The sequence below is a fragment of the Octopus sinensis genome, unplaced genomic scaffold (assembly GCF_006345805.1).
Source record: "Octopus sinensis unplaced genomic scaffold, ASM634580v1 Contig10970, whole genome shotgun sequence".
Classification (NCBI taxonomy): Eukaryota; Metazoa; Mollusca; class Cephalopoda; order Octopoda; family Octopodidae; genus Octopus; species Octopus sinensis.
In genome coordinates, this window is record NW_021832232.1 from 243,136 (window position 1) to 257,976 (window position 14,841).

A 14,841-nucleotide genomic window follows, 5' to 3' on the forward strand; every position below is an offset into this window, starting at 1 on the left:
TATATTTTCGTAAATTCATGATTAATAAAATCATATTTATCCACCGGGTCCATATTTTCAAGATATTTACCATTTGATCATAATTATCAATTTCAAACAGTTTGTCTTTCGAGTTGATTTTCACATTCGATCCATTTTGAATGTCCGAAACATTTGTAATGTTTGTCGTTACTTTTTTCCAGGCAAAATATGTAAAAAGAAGACCGTCTTTTAAGGTTATTTTTTATGAGCTTCTAGTGGATTTTCTCCATTTTCGATTTTTTCTAACATAAACTCAAATTTAGTTTATTAAAATGTCCTTTGAAGGATCTAATGATTCCCTGATCCATTGGTTGTAGAATTGTTGAGTCTCGAAGGTAGGTAACGACTCTAAATCAGCGTAAAGTTTATGGGATGGGCATCGATCCACAACTAAAGAATTTTTTCGTTTTTTTAAATTCCTATCCCATGTTAAAAGCCATTCTTTAAAACTTTTAAAGCAGCCAGGTTCTGGAACTTTCCAATCATAATTGGAATTTTTTTTGTCTGTCCCAGTCTATTTGAGCATAGTAACAAAGAAAATCTAAAAATAAATAAAAATTAAACCGTCTTTAAGGATTTTATGTCCATATCGAACCTTCTGACAACACTTTTTGAAGGGATAGATTTGTAAAAAATCCCAGTTTCATCAGCGTTTAAATGTTTTCAGCATTATATGTTGAATCTTTGCAGAGATCAGAAGTAAATGCATCAATTTCTTGTTTCTGATCACTTTTATATAAAAAATAGTTTAACCAAAAAAATATTTTTAAAAATTAATGGCGAGAAAATAAAATTTTCAAAATTTACTAGAAATTTATAATTTTTTTTGAAAATATTGGCGAGCCCCAGAGGTTTTACTGTATGAGTAATTTTTCTAATTAAATAAAAAATAAGTGGTTATATTGGAAAAAAACCTTACAATGAAACATATTTAAAATATTATATATTACTCCTGAACATTTCCTCACGACAACTGTCCATTTAACCCCTGAACACATGTATACTACCCTACCTTAAATGGGCTCACAGATTACACAGAAATATAAACTTTAAGTCGAAAAATTAAGCTCAATGGAGCAACGTAACAAATATGTCATTTATTTGTCTTCGATGCAGTTTCTCTATCTACATAAAGCTTGACCAATTTCTTCTGCAGATGATTTAAAGGGAAATCTTCATAAATTTTACTGCCAATCACACTGAACATATTGACCAAACAATATACAGTCGTCATCCTCATCATACTCTGCTCGTGTGAAAAAGTCTACAAATCTACTGAACAAACTCACTTGAGTCAGATTATCGACAAATGACGGCATTGAGTTGTACAATATGTCCACACTGCATTCTCTTACAAGCTATTAGTAATACAACAACAAACAGACAACCAAAGACAAGAACTTTAACGCCGAATAACAGAGAGGGTATGGACTGGTCTTTATCATATCAAAGAAAAATTCCAACAACACTAATTTCGGACCATCCTTCACGATTTTCGCAATGCAAGGACATTTTGGCATTGTCTTAAATTATACATATTATAATACTTTTGTCCGATTTTCAGGGGAATAGTAGCGAATGAGCACACCAACCACGTTCAACAAAATAACATCTTCAAAAAAACAAAAAAAGTTGTCCATAAAGTATAAAAGGGTGTCCAAAGCCGTGGAATTTAACAATTCCTTTAATTATAACCAAGTAAATTTAACCTCGTAGGTATCAGATAAAATTTTCAACAAAACAAACAAAATCGAGTCAAAGTCAGACGACCTGATCTCCGAAACGTGATATTCCTTAATAGCCTTCAACAGACGCACAAGCTGAGGACCGGCTGGACAATCTTCAATTTCATGCACCAAATCTCTAATACTCCCAACTAAATATCGATATTTAACAGTTAAACACAACCTTCGTGAATCATGTTCGTACTACCGTTACCACTTCGACTGAAAGCTGAAAAATTATCACTACCTATGAGAAAATTCAATAATATCATTCACATCCGTGTTGACCTCAATGATCGGAATTGATGCGGCACTAAAAGCAACATTGACAATTTTCTAAACACATGTTAATAAACTAGACAAACCAAATTGTCCGATGACATAGTTTCTACCAATTCGACAAACTCCTTTCTAAACTTGGAATATAATTCAGTTATTAGAGTGAATCCCGACTCCCTGACTTTCATCGAAGAGGAGGACGACACATTCTCGAAAACCGCATCCAGAATAGCGACAAACTGACTATTTTTCAGAAGCAGACTATCATAGTCGAATTCCAAAAGGACAGGCAGATAGTCAATGATGGGCAACAGAATCTCGAATTATAACAAGCTAAAATACAAGAGTGGAGTTCATTAAAAAACGATCCTGCATCAGTTGGTACACAGCTGTAATAAGATTTGAAATTGGAAATATTTTTCTAATTTTTAGTCATACAACGACTACAGTGTCAAGTCAATGAGAGATTTCACATTCTTTTGAACAGAAGACAATAATTTGGATCCTGATTTTAAAAAAAGCTGTTGGAGCAGTCCTGGTGCCAGTGTCGGGTCCAACCTATCCTTGAAAGTAGTCATTATTTGTCGACATGAGGTTAGGCATACGGAAATGTTCTGACATATATAACGACTTATCACCATTTCCGGATCCTGAATCATTTTGATGGCCTGCTTCATCATCAATTCAAGTTGAACATCCCTAAAAATGAATTTAAATAAGCTATTACGTAATATCGACTTCATTTTCAATTGCTTTTTCCAGAAGCGAGAGCCCGGTTCGACGGTCAGTGGAATTCTTGCTCATAATAAGGGAAATAATATGACTTATATCCTTTATATACACATAAACAGGCATCACCACGTTTATGCAGCTATTAGACCCTCCACCATCATATGATGAATCAATGTTCTCTTTCAAACTCTAAGATAAAAACCAGTCAATAAACTCGATCAAATCTGAAAGCCCTGGTCCTCGATGTACTCCTCCTTCCTAAAACGGTCGATTAATACAAATAACAGACTTTCGGACATTGGAGTCTTTAAAAAGTCGTTGGAAATTAATGAAATGTCGGAAATACTCGACGCACGACTGGCAGCCTTCTTTTGAGAGCCAATCGATCTTCCAAGAATTTGACTCTTCAATCCAACACGTGGAATGCGTCTGTCCACGCTTATGGAACGATTGAAGTCAGTTGTTCCCCCCACAACTTGTTCCAATAGTTTTTCCCGATCTACTTCAACTGGAAATGATGTGAAATTCTCAAAATCAGCTTTCAATGCCTTTTGTTTGCTGAAATCGAGTTTTGAATAAATAAACGACGCCTTTGCTGGGAAATACGCAGAGAAAACCCAAAAAGTACTAAAAATCGAATTTGCTTAGCAAACTTTCTACTAAATGTCCTCGACAAACTGTCGGAGTCTGCTATTCCCTTCTCGATGGATGTTTGTAATATAATCACGTTTTTTTCGAGTAACTGACTCGGCCATGTCTTCATAATATTGCAAATAAATTCATAGGAATGCCTATAATAAGATTTCAGAAAAACTTTCGAATCAAAATAGATTTGTCGTCATGTGCACTAATAATACTCGGGATTATCCTCGAGGACTTGACATTCTATGAAATGACAGAAAATAAGTATACATTGATTATATAACTCATACAGACTACACACGAAGTCATTACCACTTTGGCACTGTTCTGAATGTTGTGAAGAATGGTCGGGATTAGCATTTCTGCCATGTTTACAAATTTATTCGTCAATTTGGTCGACAGAAAACTACAATTCTCAGTAAAGTAAATACGATATTGTGATTGCAGACTCCCTCACAACTTGTGATCGCAAATCAGCCAGACCCGCCTTTAGTGATATTGCCCACGAACGGAATGAGGATGCCTCGAACAGAGAACTTGCTTCTTGGAAATGATTCTCCACCAAATAACGAATTTGCTTGAGCTTTAATAATTTTAAAAATGCACGAACAGCGACAGTCCTGTCATTCCAGTCGCGATTGCTGTTTCCAATCAATACACGAATTTTATTCAGTTTTTCAGCAAGATCTTTAGACCCGGAGAACTTTTCAATAAAAAACAAATAATTTAAACATTGAAAGACACTTGATCCTTGAATGCCTCAAAAAACATTTCTTCAGTGACAACTCCGGCTATTAAAATTAAAATAAGTCCAAACCTTCTGTATTCTGAGGCTGTCGAGATTTGACTGGTATATTAACCTGTCGAACACATTTCTGTACGTTTGATCTGACAGAACTAGACGGTTCTTTGGATTGTTCATTTCTGACTTTTGATTTATCAAAAAGTTTGTTCATTTGAGATATTCTGACACAATCAATCACAAATCGTACTTTTCAGAAGACAGACACGCCTGTTTGTTTATCAGACTACGAATTCGAGGACCGCCGAGCTCATAGCAGTTGATCAAAACCCCCTTGGCTTCTTCTTGTGTCTACAATTGTCGTTTCTCAACAAAATACATTGAGAGACGAATCAGAAAGCAAAGTACAAATAGATGGAATGCACTTTGTGGTAAGATAGTCTTCAAATCCATATCTAATTATAAAATAAAAAAATAAACCTGGAAATTATTTCTTTAATGATGATTAAAGACTGATGCCGTATACTCACAAGACGATGAGTAAGACCAACATCAAGCATGCCGACAACAAACTAATTTCACTTAACAAAAACCAATCGAATTATCGAATCAGCAGCTGTTACTACCTTTTGGCCAGAAATGACTGACATTTTCAAAATGAGATCTCTTAAACTATTCTGAACACACGTTCTCTGATCGCCCAGTTTTTCGATAGCAATGGTTACAACTGAACATACAAAAAGTAAATAAAAACCACTAAAGACGTATGGTTTAAAGTTGTTTTTCATTCTTTCTGAGAACAACATGAGAATTTCAATTCCTTTTAAAGCGATTTTGTAATTTCCAGACCGAAGCCACCCAATAACTCCGTCAATGAGCATTTTTAAGTTTTCACATGAAAGTGAGCATGTCTCGTTGTTAAGGTGATTTACAAGTCTGGTGCCGACAGCCACACGTGCGTTGATATCAGTGGAACAGACATCCGAGAGGAAGACATCAAGCGACATGGTAAACCTTAAAAATAGAATGTGTGATTGTATTTATATGACAATAAACATCACAAACCGACAAGGATAAAAAACAATATTTTATTGAAATATTATTTACATTATTGTTAAATCTATTTAATATATAATAAGTAATTAAGGAGTAAAATAATTTAATTAGAAGACAACAAACCAATATGATAATAAACCGACTAATAAACTATTTCTTCATATTAATAATTTGAATAAATTTAATATAATTTTTATTTATAAAAGAATGTAATCATTTCATCCGAAACCACAAAAAATATACAAAACAAGTTACATAGATCGGCAAAAAAGAGCATAAAATATACAATATTTAAAGCCAAGTTTATTAGTAGCCCTATATCCACAATTTTCTCTGATTACCCAAAAACAATGCAAAATGCAAACTTCCACGATGAAAAGGATCATTTTGGACGCATTTGCCCTACAAGTCTGAGATCACTTATTTAATTGTCCTTCTTGTTCTTTCTATTATATGATTAGTATGTTTAGTTTGTGTTATTTGAATAACCGTAATATAATCAAGTAAACTTAATCTTTTTGTTTTCAATAATATACTTACTTCATATACTTCACAGTATGTATAAACATATTGCAGTCACAGTTTAAAAACGTAATTCGGATTATTAAGTAGATTCCATAAAATAGATTTAAAATCACTAGTAAGAACCAAACAATCTTCAATGCCGATTTCTCCCCCCGACTCAAGAAATTGAAGAAATTTTGTGGTCCACGAAAAACAAACTTTGAGTTAACAAGAAAACATTAAAGAATGACATCACAACCTAATTTTTATTCACACTCAGTATGAATAACTACCAATAAACTATTCTTGCACAAACTAAGAAATTGTTAACTAAATTATATTCAATCAAAAGGCCTCCAGTCCAATTTATCGCGATGTTCAACAAAGTGATAACATTCAAGTTTGTCACCAACTTGGAAATTAAAATCCCCCGCCACCCTCAGACCGCACTCATCTCCCCTTTCAACAACACTCACGTCGACTCTTTGCTTTTTCAACGACGAGAACTCGCCGTCATGAACAACTGATCTTTTTCCAGATTCTCCTTCTCTCCAAACTCTCAATTTTGACTTACGTTCCAAAACTCCGTTGGAAACACGACATCCAGCAATTGGCACTCTTTTCCCCCCAATTCCATACATAAAAACTTGAATTACAACAGCCTCGCCTGTTTTTTATATATAAATGTAAACCTAAAGTCGTTGCCACCTGTTTTGGAGGCAGACTGTCCTCAATTTGTTTTACAAGTGAATCCACGAGATGATAAATCACGTGATGTTCTTCAATTGACACGTTCACATTTTCAAGATATCGCCGAGCAGAGGGCTCGACAAGAGAATTGAATACAAAAATACTTCCTGGAAACTTGGTTTGATAAAAACCTTTAAAAAATTCGCAGGTTTCAACATCTCGGACAGTTAAACTGCCGACTTGACAACTAATCACTTTCAACTCACATTTCTCGCTTTTATAACTCGACAAAATTTTTTCGACTGCTTCACAAGACCCCATCGTATCACCTTATGCACAATTTTAACAAATAATTCAACAAACATCGAATCAAAGCACAGAACTGTGTTTCTGAAGATTGTCCTTCTTTCATAGTTTTTTCAGGTTTTTGAACTTTTCTGGAAGACTGAAAATTCAGTGGAAAATATAAAACTTTTCTTTTGTCAGTGAAAGTCAATTTGTCGCCTGCTTGTGGGATTTGATCCCGAAATCCAGAAATTTGAACTGGCATGCTGACTGTGGCCATTTTTATTGAATTTCCATGTTCGTCAAAAATATTTCTGATCCTTCCATGAGCCCCGGAAGAACTCATTACCTGGTCTCCCAATTTCAAAGAGTCACTCATTACAATCACAGAGGCCACTTTACTTTCAATTAATCAGTTTAATAACCCATAAATTGGCAAAATTGTCGACTCCAAAACCGCCGCACAAACATCATTTTCAAACTTTTGTTTGCATGTCATCGAAGTAATTGCTTCTAGTAGTTTGTCGATATTCATATTCTATTTTCGGGGTACTAGAAATACTTTTTTAGCTGAAATTTCTACACATTTTACTTTCCCGCCAAAATCCTCGACTATGACATCATTTAAAAACAATTGTTCTTTTGTTTCCGATATATTGGCATTTCGGACATCAATTTTATTCAGTGCAACAATCATTGGGACTAAAATAAATCAACTTAAAACCTCCTGCCGATTTTATATGAGTTAATGATTCGAGTGTTTGTGGCATAACTCCGTCATTAACGGCCACTACAAGCACAACAAGGTCAGTCAGTGTGGCCCCCCGAGATCTCATCGAAGAGAATGCAGCATGTCCCGGAGTGTCGATAAACGTGATAAACCTACCGTCCCCTACATCAACTAAAAAATAAAATATTTAAATAAAAACCTCGAAATGCTCCAATTTTTTGTGTGATGCCCCCAAATTCTCCCTCAGCCAGATTGGATTTCCGTAAAGTGTCTAACAACGTGGTTTTTCCGTGGTCTACATGTCCCATAATGGTGACAATTGGGGGACGTGATGAGGGAGAACTGCTTAGTGATAAAAGAGCTTTATTCATTAAGAACGTGGGTATTCTGAAGCGAGTCAACATGAAATAAAGATAATTAATTTAATTTAATGTTAAAAAAGTAGTATTTTATTTATATAATTTTATTTAGAATAAAGGAAAAAAAGGAGCGAAATATATTCTAGTTCTTGTTCTGTACACATGCAAAATTCAACATCTTTACAATATAACGTTCAAGACCTGTTTCTTAGCAATCCATTGTACTTATAAGGAAATAAAATTTAAAGAAGAAAGTCTCTACGTAGTGAATACAGCCAACCCACTCAGTCAAGTTCACAAATGTTTGAATCCCAGTCTCAGCCAGCCCAAATAGCCCAGCCAAACATGATTCCAAAGTTATGTGAACTTCAGTACACAATCGAACACAAATTTGAGAATATCCAGAACCTGCTGGACAGTTTATTCGTTAAGAATTCACAGATAGGCCTAAAAAGAACAAATGAGGAGCTTATTCAGTCAAATCAAGCACTTTCTATGAGATTCGACAGTTTTCAGGAAGTAGTACTCGCTCTAAGAGAGAATATTGTGCCAAATAACTCTCCGACTAAGCCCTCTAAGTCCCCTTCTCCTACAGAGTCACTAGAAATGGAGGAACTTCGAAATAGAATTGACATACTACAAGAAAAAATGACTCAAATGACTAAAAAACGCGATAAAATTAAGTAGCCTGACCACCTTTCTTATTTCTAGGAAAAAACGTAAAAATAAAAACAAATTTACAGAATTATCGACTTTGTTTTCCCAAATGAACGATAATTTTACTAATTGTCTAAACATTTTAATTTCCAAGACAGCGATTCCTCCTAACAACGCAGATCGAGCAAATTCTGTGTCTCAAAATGTACAAAACATATCCGAGAACTCAGCATATAAAAATATGGAGGTTAAAAAAGAGACTCAAAATACAATTCAAGTCTCAAAGGATCCTTTTGACTATGAAATCGGCAATGAAGGGACTTCTCAGACATATTCCATGACTGTGGATGTTGAGAGTAGTGTCACTGAGAGGAGAAGTAATTGTCTAATGTGCAAAAAAAGGAGAGGACGGGGTACAGGGTTATTTTATACTTTTTTGATAGAAATAGTCTATTCGCAAAAAACTTGGGACATGACAAACCGAAAAGAAATATTGAGTTTAGTGACCAAGTTATAAAGTATCTCCACTCATAATACGTTTTGAATAAATTCTGAGTTTTTATGCCAATTTGTAGACAACATTCTGACTGATCTTTATTTTAGAGAATATGCCTATTAGATTAACGATCCCTGATTTATAATAATATCTAATTAATAGTTATTTCCAATATTTTAAGTCGATATTATGTCATTGATTATTATTCTATTTAAATAAAAAATAACCGCAAATATAATTCCTCATCATAAAAATGATAAATTATAATACATAATTAAAATATTAAATTATATAAAATAAAAATGGATTAACGTTTTAGTGAATTTAGTGTAACATTAGTGACGTGTCATGATGAGAGATGCTGATGAATTTAAACTGTGGATTGTCCAAAGACTGTCTGAAATAGAGTATATATATAAATATATATAACATTAAAGATGCAAAGGAGATCCCATAAGTATTGCTATATATACAGTCGCAATCCTCGGGAAATCTAAAGACGACCCAAACATCCGAAACAGCTGCATTTCCTACCTACAAGAATTCCTCGGATCAAGTGAAAATTCCTTAATTTATACCAATAAAAGACACAGAAAGATTCATAGACGACCTCCTACAAGTCTACAGCACTGCAGAATTCAATTCCAGCACAGAAGATGACCCTTCCCCTCGAATTCCCTCCTCCATCGAGGCAATCGACCACGTACTCTCCCCACTAACCCCTCTAGTCCTCTCGAAGAAGTCCAGAAAACACGTAAAACATTAAAAAACCTTTAAATTCAGTAGGAAGGGAAGAAGGTCATTTCACCCACCAAGAAGGGACCGGTCGAGTTCGATGGAATCAGGCAGTTCAGTGGAGGGTATAAATATGGGTGTTATTTCAGATCGGAGACAGTCTCGGGCACATTATTCGAGGGATGATTACAGAGACAGACAGAATAAGGGATCGATGCCCATTCAGTCTATCGACAGCTCTCGACATTCCAACCACTTTTACCGCAGAGATCGACACAATTTTAGACATGGAATGAGAAAACATGTCGTTGGGCCTCAAATTGGAATCGATCCTTCTGTGGTTACTGCTATGAAAAAAACTTTTGAGAGTTTTTTTGATTTTTAATAAATTTAGACAACACAACTGCACAGTCCTCTTCTGAAAATTTTATAAATTCTCAAAATTCGGGGCCTGTTTTGAGAGATCGGTCATTTGTGCAGAGACAACGTGCACCACAACGTTTCCACGTGTTGTTCTGTAATTTGTAAGCAGATTTTCCCGCCAATTCGTTATTGATTAATAATATTCCCGCACATATTAACACAATTGGGTTCCTTAACGAACATTATGCTGACTTTGGAAAAATAGAAAATATTCAAGTTTTTATTAATTTTGAATTTCAGTTGAATTATGGCGGGAAACCTGACAGTGCTTTGGTTTCGTTTGCAACTGCCGAGGACGCCCAGAACGCACTGCAGTCGTCCAATTCAGTGTTTAGTGATGGATCAGTCAATGTCTCACTGCTAAAGAATCAGTCCTCTGTTTATATATTTGTGTTATAACAAAGGGAATAAAACGAAAAAGAACAGTGGTGTCTTTTCCGCCACGGTCAAAGCTGTCATTGAACAACGAGGCTCGCAGAAAAACCGATCTGGTCAACTCAAGATTGGTTTTTAAATTACGTAATTTAAAGGCTGAAAAAAATACTGAGAAAGGGAGTGACAAGTTGGAACGATTGAATGAACTGTTTGTTCTCAAGACAAATCTGTTGAATCGGGTAGAGAGTCAGCTTAAGGTATCCCAGTGGCTAATTATGTTAGTCGTTGAATGACATTGAAAGCAGTGGAGTTGCCATTCCTGACACAGATCGTGCAGAAATAGAACAAGTCGTTCATTGGGTGCTTATTTGGTAGATGAAAGACACTTTTCTACGCCAGAAGGACAGTCTCAGTCAAGAACTGCTTACAATCGACAATAAGCGGAAGGAACTTCAAAAAATCCCCAATCCTTCTCAAGACTTGACTCCTGAGAAAGTGGAATGTTTGTTTGTTAGATTTGTAGTTGCGTGTGTTACTTTTATCCGTGGAATTGTCGTTGCTTAATCCTAAGTGTCCGTCCCGTGTACATTTAGTGAGGAAACGACAACAAATTCTTGGAAAGGTTGTGTTTATTTGTAATTTAATGAAGATGGGGACTCCGGATAATTCATTCGAAAGGACAGTTCCCCGATTGGTGACACGAGTCATCCATACGTCTACAAATGAACGTTACGAGGTCGACAAGAGGTGCAGAATATTGACGATCAGACTCAATATTTCGATCGATCTCAATCAGCTTTGTGATATCTTTAGAGTTATTGGTTTTGTGCAAGTTGTAGGAGAGACTGTTTGCGGAGAGTGTGCATGTAGTCGACGAGGAGTATATAAATGCGACTTACTCCTCGCATTCGAAGGCTGATAGGGTTGTCTGGGTGTTTTGATAATTAGGTGCTTTCTATCATTAACAGTTTTACAACCCAACCTTTGGTGGCGGACTGGGCAGATCAATGTAGTTTGTGTATTTCACTTAATTAGTAGCCAAGTGTGATGTCAACGCTGATGGGGATAATTGATTCGACTAGTTTTGGTTTATTAGTGTATTTTACTTTCAATCACTTTCTTATTTTGGCATATCTTTTTTGTATTTTATATTAATAAAGTTTTAATTTTATGTTTTTTATACAGATTGAATTTTATCGTGATTATAGTTTAGTCATTCTCACCGTATATCAGAGGTTTCCAAGCTTTTTTTTACGCGCCTCCCTTAGAGAAAAAGTACAATCTTGCGCCTCCCTTTATATTCCATAATATAATACAATTATTATTTTATCAAAAACAATTTTTAAAACAAAAAGTTAATGAGATAATTTTTTTTCCATCTTGGCGCAAAGTTTTTCAAATCTTGGTGTCATCGCAGAGAGTGCTACTCTTAGCTCATTAGTCACTACTAAACGAGTTCGATATTTAGATTTAATTGCAGCTAGTGCAGAAAATCCAGTTTCGCATAAATATGAAGTAGCAAATGGCAACAAAACTTTCATTGCTTTATTCGACAAAATTCATATTCCGTCTTACATTCAACCAAAAAGAAATTAGCGGTTCTCTCTCAAATTTTTGTTTCAATAATGTATCGCATGACAATTCTATCAATTTTTCTTTTTCAAAAGTTGTCAATGCAAATTGATTATCTTCTTCATCAATAAATGGATTCTGTATCCATTCGAACATTTTACAGTCGAGATCTTTAAAATAGGGAGCAAAATGCTTCAACAAACAATCCAAATGTTCAGCAAATATGTCTTTGTTTGCTTCAATGTTCACTATGGCGCTACGCATTGATTATATTCCAATCATTTTGATTTTTTGAACCATCGTCAAAATCTTTATTATTCGTGAATTTTCTTTTGCAACCACTCAAGAATTTATTCATGTGTTAAAATTATTTAATTGTCTAATAAATTAAATAAATTTTTGAAAAAATATAATTTTTAAATTAATAACTCTTATTATCGGAATATAGTCACGTTTTTTACATAGATATAATTTTCTAAAAAATGTTTCTGAAATACTTTTCGCGCCTCCCTTGACACGAGTCAACGCCTCCCTAGGGAGGCGCGCCTCCCCATTTGGAAACCTCTGCCGTATATGATTTACGTCTTGATAAATTTATGCAAAATGCAGCCCAGTAAAATCCTATAGTACAGACTATTTAGAGGACTACAATATGCAGATCGTTCTGAATGATATCAACGTATATACGTGCATCTCCAATTCGAATTAAATTATTTTTGATGCTTTATTTTTCAATACGTTCATATAATTTGGTTTGATTTTAATTTTTGCCTTAATTATTTCTGGCATCCCACAACCAAAGCATGCGTGCCCTCAAAACATTCGGTTTTCATCAAGAAATTCAAGCCGCTCAAAAACTCTTCAATTCTTGCCCTGCTTATAATAAGCGGTTGTCAAATTCGTTCCAAAAACGCTTTTAACGCCTCCTGGAGAGACTGAATTATTGAGAGCTCCATTCATGAGATAACTGAGATTGCACAATTTTTCTTTTGGTAGAAAGTGTGCTGATCTGACTTGGTCATCGAATAAACATTGCGCTAATCCCTGTCTCCACAGCTTCTGTTTCACTGCGAATGTCAACAAAACTGAGATCCTAAATGTTAATAAACTTTTAGTTTATCAATTACTAAACTGGCAAAGAATTTCTTCAAGTTGTTCTCTCAGCTCCGAAGCAACCCGAAGTAACCTTCAAAGACGCCCACTTTTCTTAACTCACGACAGACCTATTGGACTAAATTCACAATTTTGCTGAATAGTTGCCTACACATTCTAAAGTCCTTTATACTTATCGTTTCTTTATTCCGTGATTTTTTATAGTATTAAAGTGGAAAAAAAACTTTTATAAATACTGACAAGAAGTTCAATCTAAATATTGGATTTACTTTGATCTAATATTTGTTGACTTCAGTGTTGTAAGAAAGCAAATTTTCATAAGAATGACGGTTATGTTAGGTGCTAAAATAGAGAATCAAATCCCACTTGAAGAATAATCTTATGAGAAATTTCGCCGGGACCCTTTTTTGGCACAAATGAATTTAATTTCTTTTTCTATTCTAATGCTATAAATCTTTTTATTCTAAGACACTTTTTCTACTTTAGAAAATAATTATTTCGTTTTGTGATTCCAAATTAAACAATATTTTTCAAAGTTATTTTTATTAAGCAATTGTTAATCGCTGAATTGTGTTGGCATCTAGACGAATGCATATTTTTAAATTACTTTAAATTCCACCAATTAATTTCTTAGCATATTAACTGATGGATAACTCCGAATAGTGTGACCATTCAATTGTATGACCCTTTTTTTAAAAATATATTCATTTAATTTATTTTCGTAAATTCGAACTAATAATTTCTTTTATTTCAATGTTATAATTTTGAAATTTATTAATTCAGCAGGTTTCTCAAAATCAACTGAAAATTTCCACTTTTCTTAGCATGATGTATATGAAAGTTTGTCGTGTTATGTCAGTTTTGTTGAGAAAATAAATTGATTTTATTAATTGCCTATGTTTTGATATGATTGTACGACTAAATAGTGTGACCAATCATATAATATGTCACAGGCGCTACGGTTACCGAATTCTCGAATTTAATATTTTAAGATTTTTTTATACAAATTCAACCTAAATTTTCTTAGTTATTATATTTACAATTAACAAATATATAATTTTGATATTTTTAAGAGGCGCACCATTTGATAATTTTTAAATAGATAATTTAACGCGTCCCGACGAGCTACTCATCCCATTGTGACTACATATCACCTGTCAATCTATCATAATGCCTCTCATGGTGACTGTCAAAATTAATTGCATTGGTTTTTAATCAATAAAAAATTTATTAAAATTAAGCGTCTATTTTTTTCTACTCGATTCATATGAATTTTGTCTTGATCTGATATATATAAAATAAACCACTAGTCGATTGTATGACAAAATTTAAATATTTTCAGCTGGTTCTCCATATGGAGATTCAAATCTGTTTAGTTACGGTGAAGGATTTGTTCCATAATCCTTTAAAACCCGAACCTTTGAATTATTCACTAAACATACTTCATTCCCAGTTGAAAAATCGTATTTCGAATAATGAACATTCATTTTTTATTCATCCGTTTAAAATAAGATGAATTTAAATTTGGCAGAGAAAAATTTAATTCAAAATCATTATCATCCAAGTTTTCTAGCATACTTTGTACAAAATTTACCTAAAACATCTAAAATATTTTCTACATTCAAATCCTCAGAAAATAGGGAATAAAAATCATCCAAACTCTCACTTTCTTAAAATTTAAAAAAATTGAAAAACTTTTATAATCA

At 34.0% G+C, this 14,841-nt stretch overlaps 1 protein-coding gene and 1 long non-coding RNA gene across 2 annotated transcripts; one reads left to right on the forward strand and one right to left on the reverse strand.

Moving 5' to 3' along the window:
* Nucleotides 1-3,813: 3,813 nt before the first annotated feature.
* On the reverse strand, nucleotides 3,814-7,776 carry LOC115228795 (translation initiation factor IF-2-like). The gene is given in 8 exon segments (XM_029799282.1): nucleotides 3,814-4,101; nucleotides 5,073-5,154; nucleotides 5,737-5,918; nucleotides 6,114-6,367; nucleotides 6,754-6,835; nucleotides 7,238-7,378; nucleotides 7,380-7,567; nucleotides 7,605-7,776. Coding segments are annotated over 8 exon segments (1,389 nt in total).
* Nucleotides 7,777-9,244: 1,468 nt separating this feature from the next.
* LOC115228814 lies at nucleotides 9,245-9,613 on the forward strand. Its single transcript, XR_003883262.1, has 3 exons — nucleotides 9,245-9,324; nucleotides 9,355-9,473; nucleotides 9,505-9,613. It is a non-coding gene; the product is annotated as an uncharacterized LOC115228814 (long non-coding RNA).
* The last annotated feature ends 5,228 nt before the right edge of the window (nucleotides 9,614-14,841 follow it).